The 16,639-nt window shown below is 36.7% G+C and overlaps 1 protein-coding gene across 1 annotated transcript in view; it reads left to right on the forward strand.

Moving 5' to 3' along the window:
- Nucleotides 1-16,639, forward strand: part of RIT2 (Ras like without CAAX 2) — a gene marked incomplete at both ends in the record, with an annotated part of 172,452 nt that overhangs the window by 41,618 nt on the left and 114,195 nt on the right. Inside the window, one exon of the mRNA XM_084225623.1 lies at nt 7,919-7,975. Coding sequence (XP_084081749.1) covers nt 7,919-7,975 — 57 coding nt within the window. The remainder of the gene's footprint in view (nt 1-7,918; nt 7,976-16,639) is intronic.

The following is a 16,639-nucleotide window of genomic DNA, read 5'->3' on the forward strand; positions in this document are numbered from 1 at the left end:
ATAATAAAAATTAAATTTAAAAGACTTTTGATTTTAAGACTATTCTTTCTGATGACTGATATTCTTTTCAGTGGACTTCTGCTTCTATAGGTGAAAAAAACACCCACCAATTTAGCAAAAAAAAAAGTTTAACAATCCAATGCTGTAGCAGCATCCCAGCCTATGCAGGAGATTCTGTTACAAAAAGCTTCTGTATTTTTCTAGTACACCAGAATGTGCTTAACACAGGAATAAAATTCCGCTTACCTTCATTTCAGAGCTAATTCTCAATAAATAATACATTGTAACACCTAAAAAATTAATAATTGCAGCTCACAGATCTTGCAGCATTCACTCCTGAAACAATGGTAAAGCTTTTTGGCCAATTCCTAAAAGGGTATGACAATGTAAAAATGGCTGTATTGGGCCACAACAAACGTGTCTTGAGACTGTTCTCCTGTCAGGGCATCTAGTCTGTAGTGGTGTTTGGGGAAGAGCAGAGTAAAAGACATTAAAACTTCTGCTTAGAAATCCTCACATCCTCTGGCACTATGAAGATAAGAGTACATTTTTGTGGGGTGAGATCTTTGAGTTCACTGCAACCCGTTTTAAAAAAATCAAAGCTTTAGATCTAGCTATACACTTTACCATTTACTGTGTCATGGGGCAACCATACAAATAACTATAATCAATGTACAAAAATACATTATTGCTAGAAAATTTCCTCTGTATCTCTAGGTACCTGCCCTTTACTCTTTAAATTTCATGAAGTACAATAAAAAATACCCTATATTAGACATCACACTTCACACGTATCTTTTTGACCCAAATAAATGCTCCTCAGACCCCACCACTCCCTTTGTTTTGTTCAGGTAACTAAACCTATCAGTTATTTATTCTAATATATACTGTAATATACATGCAGCATGTGTACATAAAATAAATGGAAATAAAACCAAAGGAAATATCTTACATACTCCAATCTTATAATCCTTTGGGAAACTGTCACCTAGCTGTTAGAGAAAAGGGTTTTTAGAAAATTGTAGGAAAACAAACTCAGAAATGCAACATATTTTGTTCAAAACCATAAAGGCTGCTGATGTACTGGCTGTGACTTTATTAATTGTGTATGAAACGTCTTCAGATTCTTCTGCTAACCTTCCCACCGCAAGAAGATCATAAATCTAAGGCCATTTACATTATCCTTGTGTTTTACAAAACAGTGCTTTCCATATGAAAGTTTCTTCCTGGAAAGCAAAAAGTTTTATAAAGTTTTTGAGATCTAAAGCAGGTAATATTTTAGGAAACCAAACCCTAATTTCCAGAACTGATATTAGTTGTGTATCTGACTATAGATGTTATCCTTATTAAAATGCTATACATTAAATTAACATTTTCCCTACCTGAAAATAAGAATAGAGGGAGAAAAAATCTCCAAAAGAATGTAATATTTCACTAATTCAATCCTTTCACTTAAAAACCCTTTAAAATCAAAGAGTTTTTTTTTCCATTTTCTGTGTTTAAATCTTGTTCCAGAAGATCTCTCATATGATGTCTAAAAATATTTCCTAGTCTATAGCCTAAATTACACAGCTAATATTTCTCATTTGTTTCATAGCAAAATTTTTGTTTCATTTTAATACTTTTTGATTTTCTCAGTCTTTTTGACCTTGAGTCATTAAACTTGCAGAAACTGAACACAGATAAAATCTTTCTCAGGTTGCATTTAGAGAATATTGAATTTTTTTTCTCCTAATATACTTCATGATTATTGGTGTCTCCAGTAACTCGAAGTTAATGTAAGTCCATAGAACTTTTCACAGAGCTCATTAGATTCTTGAAAAAAAAAAAAAACTGTCTTCACCTCCTACTATTCACGGAATAACAGAATGAAAAAGTGTTCTGAGTTGGAAGAAAACCACAAGGATCTCTGAGTCCCACTCCTGGCCCTGCACAGCACCATCCCCCAAGAGTCACACTATGTGCCTGAGAGTTTTGTCCAAACACTTCTGGAGCTCCACCAGGTTCGGTGCTGTGCCCATTCCCTGGGGAGCTGTTCCAGTGCCCAACACCCTCTGGGTGAAGAACCTTTCCTGATGCCCAACCTAACCCTCCCCTGACACACCTTCAGGCCGTTCCCTGGGTCCTGTCCCTGTCACCACAGAGCAGGGATCAGATCCTGCCCCTCCTCTTCCTCGCAGGGAGCTGTGACTGCCCTGGGCTCTCCCCTCAGCCTCCTCCTCTGCAGCTGGACAGAGCCAGTGCCCTCAGCCCCTCCTCACAGGCTTCCCCCAGGGCTCCTCACCACCCTCAGGGCCTCCCTTGGATCCTGCCTGATGGCTGGATATCTTTCTGATACAGAGAAGGGCCCCCAAAACCGCTCACGGCGCTCAAGGTGAGGCAGCCCCAGCCCCGAGCAGAGCGGGACAATCCCCTCCCCTGCCCAGCTGGGGATGCTGGGCCTGATGTCCCCAGGACAGGGATGTCCCTCCTGGCTGCCAGGGCACTGCTGACTCAAGTTCCACTTGCCACTGACCAGGGCCCCCAGGTCCCTCTCCATGGCACTGCCTTCCAGGATCTCATCCCCACTCTGTCTGCACCTCCAGGGTTGCCCCAGCCCAGGTGCAGAATCCAGAATTTGCACTTATTGAGCCTCACTTGGTTGATGTCTGTTGGTTAAAATTCAGTGGGTGGAGGTATAAGTGAAAATCATGACTTATCTAACGTGCTAATCTAAAAATTCATAGCTAATTGTAGGGATGCTTGTAATTTTTCCAAGCTAACAAAACAGAAGTAAACATTACAATCTTCAGGCATGAGCTTTTGCAAAGCCAGTACATTTTAGAAGGTGATTCCTAAAGTTTTATGGGTATGAAACCATCAGACAGATCAGAACTGATTAAAGCCTTTAGTATTTCAGAAATAAAATAGTAGCAATATAGTTCTTGCCTAGTTTTTGAAATAGTCTAATTTTGATAAAATATAATTTGTATATATTTATTAATAATAAAATTCTTTATTAAGTAATAAAATAAGGTATGTCCAACTTGCCCTGACCATGTTTTAGAAAGTTTTTAATGTTCCATATAGACAGGGGCAAGGTTGCATGCAAAATTTTTAAATAAAACATATTTATTTCCTCTTTTTCCATGACAATGTCTCTTATTATGATGCATTGGTTGTTTTTAGACTCTGTACTTTCTTTGCCACCTTCTCTATTCTAATAATATCTGTGTGCTCTCTTTTTTTATGAACTTCATGAAGTAATCATCAAATCCACTCACTTCACCATATTATATTTTTTTAATGTCCATCTTCTACACTGGTCTCATTGAAACCTCAATGTTTATAGATGGGTCTATATATGTTTCTGTAACATTTGTACACTATTATAGAAAACAGGAGTTAAGGATCCACTGGAAGGGCGGATCTAAATTAAAATAATGTGAATCTACCCTATGGAATCACTGGTCTCTGAGATGCAACTACTGTGCTAATTTTGTTAGAGTGCTTAAAGTGTAGGATTTGTGCTGAGGGTAAAGATTCTGTTGGAAACAGATTTATTATGCCATCAGATCATCACCACCAGGAGAGGGGGAATATGTGAAAGGTACTGGGTGAATAGAGAGGGACAAGAAGAATGTGATATTCACATCAGGGATTCACATCATTAGAATAACAAATATTATGTAAGCTTGCAGCATACTCTACAGCCTTGAAAAATAGGTGCTTTCAGTTTTTGGTATAAATAAAATTTAGAAAAAATTAGGAGAAGAGTGGGATTCTATTCTATCTGCTTTCACAGTTGTAGGAGTATCAAAACATTTTTCCTATTGGCTTGTGAACCCACTGACACATATATATTTGTAAGATTAATTCTTTCTTTAGATGAATTTTATTTTTGCTGTACTGGTCAAAAGGATGCTTCAGAATAAGTATGTGACCCCAGCCTGTTTCTAAGCATGGCATTTTTGACTCAGTGGACAAAAAAAAAATTAAGAGGGATTTAGAATTATATTGAAAGTAGAAGACAGGACTAAATTTATTATTTAAAGAAAACATATATATTTCTATGACAGCATAGGTGCAATGCACAGCCTTTTAGATAGTTAATTAACATTGTATAATCATGTTTGAAAAAAAAAATCTGAAGGATTTGATCTGAAGGATCTGAACCCCTTTCTTGTTTTAAAAAGACAGGAAAACTTTAAAATTGCATAGTTACTCATGCATGTCAGGCTTACATTTGCTCAGCTGGGGCAACCTGCATTTGCTTAGCCACAGATGGATATAAAGAAGATGCTATTCATCTGAAACAATGATCCTTTTACTTATCATAGCTTCTGTGTGATGTACATGTCCCATTTAAATGAAATGATCTTTGCAGTGTCATAAAATATTCATTAAAAATTTTCAGACAACTTGCAATTCAAAATGTTTCACAATATCTGCTATGGATTAAAAGGGTTTTGCTTGGTTTGATTTGGTTTTTTTAACCATTTCTTAACCAACAATATTTTTACATGTATATGTATTTATTCAAGAATCAGTCTTATGAATTTATTCTATTTTTAAATTCTGTTTTAAAGCCACATTTTGTGCTTTGTGTGTGGCATAAATCAGAATCAAGGGGTCCCTAATTTATAGACCCGTAAAAATTTGGTGCAGTGTAATTTGGAATTCCAAAGGGGAAAGTTCACAAAATATTCAATGAATATTTTGAATTTACTAGGTGTGAATGTTAATTTATATGGGAGAAAAAGAAGGTAATGGATGAGGAAAACCATGGGACCAAGGAAAATATTTTAAACACACAGCATGAAATACCAATACCATTTTTCTGTTAGTTTTCAAAATTAATTCACTCTGGAAAATTAGTTTGGAGCTGATGTTAGTAGCAATGAAGAAGCCAGCATATTCCAGCTGAGGCAGGTGTCCTGCTGGGAAGCCCAGATAGGGCAGGTCAAATTCCTGAGGCTCCAGCTGAGCATCATGGTTTTATGCCAGTGGTGATTGAAGGCCCTTTTCCTTTGGGAAGTACTCCACCAACCTTCAGCCATCATTCAGAGCTAATTTCTGCACATCCAGCAGCCAGGTCTGGGGAATGCCTGGTAAACTGGACAAAGCTGTTGTTGCGCAGCAAATGTTTGGAGAGTTCTTTGTTCTTTGTCCTCGTGATAAAGGAACTTATTTTTTGTAGCCACAAATCAGTTATTGCTTCTCTTAGACAAAGCTATGCCTGCTCTGAAAATACTTTCTGAAGTTGGGTATGGCAGAAAATGCAAATTCTTCTCTTAAGGAACACATAGAGAAAGATGGGTCGCAGTTCCCACTACCTATACACCAATTTCCTTATCTTGCGTTGTAATTCAGTGATTAAAAAGATCAGTGTACCTCAATTCCTTCTGCACCCTCTTCCTGCGAGAGAGTGCTAAATCCCAGGTGAGAGGTGACAAAGACTAAAGAGGCCAAAGAAGTTCCTTCCCCTGATGATGAGGAGGAGCCTGTGACAAAGGACTGTCAGGGAAGAAACTGTGGGACAAAATGAGTGAAGAAGGGAGCTTTCGTTCATCATTCTCCTGAAGAGCTTAATGTGAGGCGTTCTCACTTCATTGCTTTGAAGTAATGAACTTCACTCTTTGCTTCTCTTGACACCTTTTTCAAATTCTGCCCCTCTCCAGATTCATTTGGCATACAATCATAGAAACATAATTCCATTCAGATTGGAAGAGATCTCTGAGATCCTCAAGTCCTGCCATTGACCCAGCACTGCAAAGGCCTCCACTAAACCACGTCCTCACATTCACATTCCTTTGGAGCGCTTCACCTTTTGCATGCCGCAGTAGAAAATTTGATATTTAATACAACATGATTCTTTCAGTCATGATTATTTCATTCCTCTTGAATCCTGTGAATTTGATAAGGATATAAATGATGTATTGACTCGTGGCTGTCTCAGGCGAGAGGAAAAACATTTGCCATGAGTTCTGCCTGTCCTCTGAGAATTTTTGTTTCAACTACAGATTTTGTGACGCAGGCATAGCTCCAGAAGGAAACAGAATGAGATCAGATGCAGAATAATTTAGGATGTTTTTTAAAGGAAAAAAAAAAAAGCTTGGCAGGAAAAAGTAGCAGGTAGTGAAGCAAATTGAATTAATTTGTGGTACAGGGCCTCAGAAAGCTGGAAATGTGTAGGCATAAACCATATGAGCAGCATTTCTGCTAGCTGCCTCAGCTCCTGAGAGCAAACTAGGCAGATCACATCAGACAGGAATTTATTCTTCATAAACCACTAACAGCAATCAGAATGGAGGTGGCTAAAAATCTGTCACAATTAAAAAAAAAACCAACAAAAACAGTTGTCTCTCCTGGAAATAAAAGTGTCAAACGTGTGTAGTGCTTAAAAGTAATGCACCTGAAAACATATAATACAGAAGACTTGAGTGTGACTGTACATAGACTTATTGCTCTATAATATATATGGACTGAATGAGCTTTTTCTTACACAGTTACCCTCTCTGGGTATCTATGAATTTATAATGCTGCTTCTTAGCATTTATATTTGTCTACACTAAAGATGCAATAATTTATTAACATGCTAATAAATGTTTAATACTTCTTCTCTTTATCATTTTATAAAACTATCTCCCCAGCCTCTGTTTCTTGAAAATATGAGAAGGACAATCATGAAACTAAAACAATGCTGTTTGAAGAGTCAATGTATTTATATTCAGTTTTTTAAAATGTCTCACATCTTGCTCATAACCTCTGTCGTGCATGTTGTTGAAAGCAGCTGAGATGTTCAAGACATGAGGCCAAATCTCATGTTGGATTTCTTGTTTTGTGACTGAAAGTTTTGTTTCAGGTAGGCTACTTTTTAAAATAACTATCTATGTAGTAGCTGTAGATGAATTTTAATGCCAGGGGAAAAAATTGGAAGAAAACAGCTTAAAAATCAAGCAGTATTTTAAAAATTCCATTTGACCCTTTTTCCCCCCTTCTATTTAAATGGAATTCACATATTTAACTTTTGAAAGGTTTTTATTTACAACTGTCATTGTTTGGGAGATTAAATTATTTCAAATTCAAACTTAAGAGGAAAAAACAACCAAGAAAATGTAACTTCCCAAGTTCATCTCATTGCTATGATGTTACTGTAGTCACTGAATACCCAAGTTTACTTTCATGGCTTTTCAAGGTCAATGAACTTCACCCATCATGCTGGACAGGACATGAAAATTTATGTGTTTCCACATAAATTGGAATTTCACTTCCAATTCATAACTTTCTACCTATTTCACTTTCCACTTTCATAGCTCACTACCTATTCCAAATGGCAGAATGCAGCTTTCCTGAAGCCTCATGAAACTTTCCTAAAATTTCTGAAAGCAGTTAATATTGAGTGATAAAACAATCTCTTCAGAAGAAAGGTTCTCTGGGTGGTTAAGAGAAGACTTCTTCTGTGGCATCAAGTTTAATGAATTAGTTATTGATAAATACAGCAGAAATCAAATTAGGCACCCCAGTTAGTGGCATTTTGTAGTGGCATTTTGCATTTGTTTTCTGTGAAAACCTTTATGAATCAGTCCTGTAAGTCATGTTTTATGTTTTTGTCATGGCAATTTTCATCTATATGCAAATTAACAGTATTTACCAAGTGTTAAAAACATGTAAGATCTTAACACAGGAGTGGTACAAAGAAGTTTGGAAATTAGGACAATTAAAGAGGTTTAATTCATATTTTTCTTCATTTATCAGCTCTGAGTTATCAATGTAGAGCCAATGCATTGTTGCATTGCAGAAGTAGACAGAACAAAACTGCACTCACAATCTGAGCTGATACATGAATGAGTGAGTTATCCATGTGTCCTTCTGGCTATTTCTATTTAATGGTGGTGATATAATTATTTTTTCTTCCCTCTCTCTTTTTCCTCTGCAGCAATGACCATGCAGTTCATTAGCCATCGATTCCCTGACTACCATGACCCAACTATAGGTGAGTACAGGCTTTTCTCCCCTTCATCCCTTTCAGTTTCTCTGCCTGTGTGAGACTGTGAGACAGGGAGAACCTTCTTCTAAAAGGCCCTTAGAAGCAAGGGCCTTTGGATTACACCTTAATTTTGTGATGACAATTGAGTTGTGTCATGGCCTTACCAAAGATATTTCTCCTGATGCTCTTTATGCAAAGGCTCTTTCAAAAACTGGGCTCTGCATTCATGCCTTTTGACTATTAATGTCATGCATTTATAAATACAGAACATGAAACAAAAATGCTAAAGAATGTGAAAACTCCAATCTGGAGTGGGGTTTGTTTGTCTGCTTTTTAAAATTCTGTTATTTTAGTGCTATTTCTCAGTATTAAAGTCTTAGCTGACCTCCTCTAAGAGCATCAAATGGCTACTCAATTAAATAGAGTTGTGCTCTGGGATTACACACTGCTAACTTTGTTGGGTTTACCTACTTTATAAACTTGTGAATATAGAAATTCATACATATCTATTTTACACTTTATGACAATACATGTTTTTATCTGAAATAAACTTCAAATGCTGAGTGACTGTCAGAACTGCATGAACTGCATGCTTATTCATTTAGGAGTGCCTTTATTACTTAGTTTTACTTATACTTTCATTTATACAAACTATTCATGAGCAATATTTAATTATAAAGAGGAAACAATGGCAGAATCTGGGTCCAATAAGTGGAGAAGGAACTAAAACCATCTGCATTTAAAAAAATTTCTTTGAGGGGGAAAAAAGAGAAATCAATTCCTCTCAGCCAATTTTTTTTTGTTTTCTTTGAAATCTTCAAGTATTTCAAACTCATCTTTAACTTCTATAACATTATTGTATCGCTCTACAGAGTGGACAGTGACATCTTTAATTTTTATTTGTTATTTCTATAGTATTCCCCATTTCCTGGATTATAACTCTCGGTAAATTTTTGTAACTTTAATAATGAAAATATATGTAAACTCTTCATGTCACTAGTAATTTTATGGCAGTAAAAAAAAATCGCAAAACACCAATGGGACGTGTCATTTCTAAAGAAGGCAAAACTACTATTGTTGAATGGCTACAAATTCATTTGCTCTTCTCGGGAAAAAAAATGAAATCAATTAATCTAATTGGAAAAGAGGAACATTATTAGTTATCGACATCACTAACTTATGTACATGCATCTGTTTTTATTATTAGCTATTCACCTGCCATCAATATTTATTCCTATATTGTATCTTGTCATAATCTCAATTTATTGGTCTCTAGACACCACCACAATATGACTAATAGATAATCACGAAGAGAAGGAAAGCTTATGGTGCATTCTAAGTACATACTGCAGGAATGCCTTGAGGACTTGATCAGGATGAAGGTCTCCTTGAGTGAGAAAGTGTTTCTACTCAGAAAACCAACAATAAAGAGGAAAGAGGCTAAAAGTGAACAGGGAATTACTGAATTCCATCTCACCCAGCTGGCTAGACACAGAACTGAAATACAAGTTTTTCTCTTCAGCATTTCTCTTTCTCAGAACATGATAAGAAAATCCTGAAAAAATTTTTTTGATATCTGGACTCTAAAATACGTACTAAACAGAAGAGAATGATCCTTGCTAAGTATGTAAGTTTTTCCTTAGGTAAATTTGTGTATGACTCCTTAAAACTGTACATAAAACCAAAAAAATAAGTAGAAAGAATCACTTGCTGTCACATCTATAATCACAAACACATAATTTTCAAATGACAGCCCACTGAAAAAGTTTATACAGTTGAGATTGTTTTTACTACTTTTAAGCTAATGGTGTCAACTCACAGAATTAATCTCATGTTTAGTTACACATCTGCAGGAAGGATATTTTTATAATATAGACGATCAGCCTAAAGAAAATAAGGGGACCCAAAATGAACACTTCCATGACTGTGCTGATTTCAGGAGAAAAAGTTGTTCCTCTAAGGCCATGAGGAGATAGACACAGATGCTTTGTGTCATGGGGAAGTTATCATCTAAGACCAGAGCAGCGATGTCTCCAGACAGAGTTTTGTTTCTCAATAGCAGCAGAAGATGTAGAAATTACAAAACAGGCCACATATGAAATCTATATTCAAGCTGGCTGAGTGACAAAGCAAAAAATTAAATACAAGTTTTCTTCTCTCTCTAAGATCCATGATCTTTCTGAATATCATTTTATTGCCTTTCCCTTGTACCATACATTTCAGGCCCCTTCCAATCCTCGACAATTTTTATCTTGTTTATGGAACCTGTGGGCTGTCCTGAACATTGATGGGCACCTGGCCTCACTTTTATTTTGGGGTACTTCTTTGGAAATAAATAGTTCTGTGTACTTGCAGTTTTATTTTTCTGGACATTTTTAATGAAGAGAGGTTTTCCTGTGGAAGTCACTGAATGGGTCATCCTGTCCAGAAAAAGAAAATTTCTATAGTGTGTTTAAATGATAATCCACAGATTTTCAGTGTTAACCAAACTATTGCAACTACAGCTCTTCAGCTGAGCATTAATATAAGGTGGATTGTCTCATTTGCTTGACATATACAAAAGACTCTAATAAATACCCACCTAATTTTTTTCTGATGTTCTTGCACTACCTATTATATCCTCTTGGTTTTCTATGATATGACATCGTGGTGGCAGTGACCATGATGCTTAACTGTGCAAATTTAGCCAAGATTTAAAGAGGTAGTGCTGACAGAATTGATGCTGTCCCTCCTTGCACTTGGTGGAACTTTTTCTAATTAATTCTCCTAAAACAAATAGATGGTAGTGAAATAGAGGGGCCATTCTAAACAGAATCATTGTCCCTGAAATCCCAGAAGCCTATAATTTCAAGTTTTATGGGCAAGTTGCTGATGACCCTGGGGCTACCAAAATGTTGGTAATCACTTTATAATTTTAAATTTTCAATGTCGATTTAAAGGATTGGCATGGAAGTAGAATAATGATTTCAGCTGTTTTTAATATCTGTGGATTCCTGTGAAATAATTTGTTACACATATATTTACTTCAAATGTGTTAATTTTGATCTTGAAAGGGCTATGCAAATAGGTTTAGAATTATTTACATATCTTTTCTCTCTATATTTATGATTTATGTAGACTTTTGAAGTATTTACCGAACGCTGTGTGCATACACATAAATACAGAAATATACATGTCAGTATTTATTTAAAATATAGAGTAAACATTGATTAAAAAGTTAAATGCTACCTGAATTGCTAATTTTAATGCTGTCACATTGAGTTTAATGCCACTTCAAGATCAAATATGTCTAATGGCCATATTTTAGGTTTGCTACAAGCATTGCAGTTAAATTTTGAGACAGAAACATATTACTTTTGTAAGTAAAGGGGGAGGGAAGGGTAAAATTAGTATTAGACTGTATGTAAGGAAAAAATCAGAGCTTAGCACTTTGTGAAAATTAAATTATTTTAGCACACATTTAATATTTAATTGTAGTCAACAATGGGCTTAAATTCCAAATGGCAGTGGATGTGATAATTTTCTGGAACAAATGGCTAAGAGCAATTTACAGTCTGCACAGTCTTTGGCAGCATCACAGAGAGTTAATGCAAGTGGAGCATCAGGAAAGGAAACATGACATAGAGCAGCAAACTGGACAGGCTCCAAGATGCTCATTAACCATGTGACTAATCTTAAAAGGAATATATAATGCAAACGAGATGCGAGAGCATCTTCCTGTTTTGGTGAGATATCACTGCATGAGATTGTGTCAAATGAGCAGTTGAGGGCATTAAGGCTGTGTCAATGTCAAACTCTAATTGAAATGGGTGTGGGATGGAAAGCACTCTAGCATTAAGCACATGAATTTCCATGAGGTTCCCTAACGAAGTGCTGCATTCACCAATGCATCAAATAAAATGCATTTACTCATCTTTAATAAGATGTTGGAAGTGCGGGGGTGAATTTCAGACAAAAAAAATGTAAAATGTAGCTGGAAATATTCTAGGTTTATATAATGAGTACCAAAAAATGAGTCTATGATATAAAGATTGTATCAGTTTTGAAGGTACAATAATGAAAAGTATAAAGCAAGGAAAATACAAACTCATTAAAAATTAAAGACAAAGGTGGGACATATCTGCTAGATCTGGGGAGAGGCATCTTACCACAAAAGTAGTATTACATTTATATTTAGGGTACAAAAAGTTTCTAGAACATTTCTGCTCTTATATAAAACAGGAATGTATGTGTAGACCATCCCTAAACTAATTCTCATTCTCTTTCTTTATAAAGAAAATAAAGATTTAGATTGGAATGAGCATGTAACAACTGGATTTGAGACCCAAAATTGTTTGTTTTCTTTTTTTTTTCATTTTTTTTAACTTTCATTCATCATTCTCCATTTTTTTATTGGCCTTATCTGAGATGGCATAAAACATTCATATAAAATGATCCATTTGTCTCCAAGGACTGTCTCCCAAGGGTATTCATTCACACTGATTATGTAGATGTAGCAATATTGCCTCTATTTTCCATATTCATCACTGTTCAAAACAAGAAACAAAGAATGTACAAGAATACTGGTGCATGCCTTTGAACCATATTCTTAAAATTGTGTTTTTATTTTTCATTTTGCTGTCTGTTGGTATTATTCGCATTGTTAAGAGATTAATAATCACCTTTGATGTAAAGCATTTTGACTTAGGTCTATCAAAAAGAGCAGAGATTATGGATATTCTGTTTGAAGAAGGCTCACATTTAGACATCCAAATTATAAATTCTGCACGTGAATCTTGCACTTGATTCCAATTATATGAGATTCAGGCAGTTGTAGGAGTGGAGATTCAGGCAGTTTTAGGAGTGGAGATTCAGTTCTTTGCTCACTTCCTTTACCACTGGTTGTTGCAGCCATTTGAGATCCTCTGGAGCGTGTCTAGAGAGATGGGAAAGGGTCTGGAGAACAAGTCTGATGAGAAGTGACCAAGGCAGATGTGGTGGCTCAGCCTGGAGCAAAGGAGGCTCAGGGGGGCCCTTGTGGCTCTGCACAGCTCCTGACAGGAGAGGACAGCCGGGGGGTCGGGCTGTGCTCCAGGGAACAGGGACAGGACAAAAGGAAATGGCCTCAGCTTGCTTCAGAGAAGGTTTACATTGGATAATTATTTTTTTATACCCTGAAAGGTTATTAAGCAGTGGCACAGGCTGCCAGGGCAGTGGTGGTGTCACCAGTCCCCACCCCTAGAAGGATTTTAAATTCCTATAGGTGTGGCACCTGGGGACATGGGTTACTGGTGGGCTTGACAGTGCTGGGTTAACAGCTGGACTCAGGGATCTGAGGGCTCTTTTCCAACCTAAAGTTTTCTGTGAAGGATTCTGTGCCCAGCTTTGGTTCAGGATCCCCACCCAGAAGGCTGTAGATCTTCCAAAATTCCTGTGAGGCAGATATCTGTTCCCCTGAGAGTGTGACACAGGATCTATGAATCACTAGAGACCTTCAAGTCCAGTGAATGAAAAACAGAAAACATTCCCAAGAGCATATCAAACATCCAGACTCCAGTATGGACAACTAGATAGCATCCACACTTCAGACTAAGGGGATTTTAGCTACCTACCTTGCATATATATAGACAAATACTCTGTAGGTTTCTAAATCTAGATACCTGAAGATGAACTGTGGTGCATTCTCTGACAGCTCTGTCAGAACAAGGACCTTCACAATCCACTGTGATACCTGTCAGAGTGTCTGGATAGAGGAAAATGAAGAGTGAGACATGCTGTGCATCAGCCTTGCTAAGGTGGCAAAAGAAAGGAGAGCATTGTCATGTGTCTGGCAGTGTAGGTTCTTCCATAGTAAGAGAAAAATAAGCCATGCATAGAAAAGTAAGGAGTAGCATCAAGAAATTAAAAATGGAAAAAGTGCTTAAACTGCTCAGTTAGTTTAGATTTCAAGGAGGCAATAACAAGCCTTCTGCTTAGCATTACCATTTCATCCTGCTAGGAAAGGAAATACAAATTATTTGAAAGCACAGAGAGGGAACACTGGAAAATCACAGCAGATTTTTTCTCTCTCTGATGGAAACAATTTGACCCGAAAGCCAAAAATAATTTTATTTCTCTTTGAGATATTCCTTTTTAAAATGCAGTATTTTTTCTTTAAAGTGCACATTAATGATAGTGGGATAATCTCTCAACATTTCAGTATGAGATATGTTTGTCTTAGATGAAGTCTCAGATCATGATGAAATTTGATTTTTTCCATTGAGAACTTCAGTATTTTTCTTGTTAAAGGACTAGTCTTCTATTCTAAATGTGCTGTGTTACTCAGACACATGATCTCCTACTCTAATGTTAAACTTTCCTTCTTTGAACTTTGCCTTCATAAGGCAGCAATTCAGTCCTAAATTGTTTTCAGATTTCATACAAAAAACTATTGAACCAGAAGTTGCATTTTTCTGTCTGTACTCAAGGGGAATCACCCCTGAAATCCTGGTCATAATTTTGATGTCCAACATTCAGGTTTTCTTACATACACAACTCATGGCATTATTTTTAGGTGACAGTTCTTGTTCGATTAACATTTTCAAACATGAGGAAAACATTGCTTAACCTAATAATTTTCTTTTATTTACATTTCTGATGCAACATCAGAGAAGCAAATGCAGTCAGTGTCCTTTTAGAGAGCAGGAACCCCAGAGGGCTGATTCTCCAGTCATCATCTCCCCTCCCAAGTCACAAAACACCTCCTAAAATTTTGGATATTGGTCAGATATTGGTCTCTTCAGGCCTTGAAGAGAATTATGGCTTGCACTCCAGCCTTGGCAATGCAGTGGTGTGTGTTTCTCTCTCACATGCCTTTGGAAAACTGAACACAGCAGCTCTGCTGGCAGATTCACCTCGTGCCCAGCAGTGCCAGACAGCAGCCACAGCTGTGAGACCCTGCTTCCCCATGCTGTGCAGTCTCAGAGGAGGAAAAAGTGTAGAGATCAAGTGTAGGGCTATCTCTCCAGAGCCATTAATATTATAATATATTAATATACAAAGATATTAGTATCTCCATGTAGATATTAATACCTGGAGCTGTTCTTTACCCTAAAGCATGGGCAAGGATTGATGCGTGAGCTGTCACCTGCTAGGGGCAGACACTGGAGACTCTGAAACAGTCTGCAGTTTTGTGAGGTGGAATAAACCAAATCTTAAAACTCATTTGTGAAGAAAAAGAGGAAATCCTACTCTTCATCTCTGCCCTTTTCCCAGCCTCACTGGCTCTCTGGCATTTATTGAACAGTTTTTCAAGCTGATTCAGTATTCAGTAGTATTCCAAAAGCAAATTAAGCCACCCCAACACAGAATAGCTGCCTGACAGGTTACTGAGTTAAAAAATTTTGGAGAAAAAATAGTTCTCAAAGCTCAAAAAGTCAAAAAGGATCATGTAGAAACAAATATGTGGAAAAGATGGTATAAGTAGGAATGAGAGAGATCAGAAATTATTTTATTTCTGGGACAGGCGAGGTGTGAAAACCCAGTCAAGCATCTCATGCATTCACTCTCAGACACCAGTCCATGAGCCAAAATTCCTTCACAAGTTGATCCCTGTTGTCAAAAATAGCAGTAGCAATTACCTGTGCCATGGTGTGGGATTCCTTGGGCTATGGAACATCTCCAAATGAGGAAAACTGGTTAAATGGTCTTTTGACCTTTCATGGCTCTATATGTTCTCAGCTGGAGCATTGATCTAATCAGAATTACCTTAATTGATAATCTGGCTGGTGATGCAACTTCCCTTTCTCCATTGTTTCAGAAATTGAGAAAACAAACAAATGACTCTTATGAGTAAAACCTGGCCAGGTGGTGAGTGGTGGTCAGTACAGGTAAATCCCGTTGGTAGAGGGGTGCTATGATTCTAATATGATTCTATTTATCCAATATCTCTGCTCAGCAAGGGCTTTTTATGGCTGGAAGAGGACAGAAAAGTGTTTACCCTTTGTGCTGTTATGAGAGATCTATGCTTGCCTCATGTTCACATGCAAAAATGCACCAATACCCCTTAGCTGCTAATGGTTCGTATTTATTATTTTCCATACTCCATTAATTTTCTTTGTGCTGGAAGTAAAATATATTCCTGCCTCAGCCATCTTCTCTTCACTGAAAAGGGTCAGTGCAGGACCAAAGTATGGTATATTACCCTTCTATTTCTTCTGGAAACCTGAGATTAATTGTGTATCTGCTAAATACAGAAAGAGTATATAATATTGAAGTGTGACTTGGTGGTTGTTCTTCTTAAGGACTGATGGGTCAGATTAAAACTGAGGAAGGAAGTAAAAAGCCTTTTCTTATAAATGTGACAATACAAAAGCATTTCTGTGGTTTATGTTTATAATAATAGCAATAGTAAGAATAATTATAATAATGAAACATTTTTATTAAAATTATTTTATAATATCCTCTATATTCAGAGTGTAGAAAGAGTCAGTCAAGAATAGAAATCATTACTAATTTTTCTTTGTCTATTCTACACAAAACAGTCAATTTTTTTCTTTATACCAGCTTTTTACAGTGCAGAAGACCTCAAATTCACAATGGGTGGTTTTGGTTTGACTCCACAAAAAAATCTTTGCTTCCCCTGTTTGGATCCACCAAGTCTCTGATTGATAAATCTAGTAGTTTGAAACAGAAAAAGAGCTTGAATAGTAC

The sequence above is a fragment of the Fringilla coelebs genome (genome assembly GCF_963513975.1).
Source record: "Fringilla coelebs genome assembly, chromosome: Z".
NCBI lineage: Eukaryota > Metazoa > Chordata > Aves > Passeriformes > Fringillidae > Fringilla > Fringilla coelebs.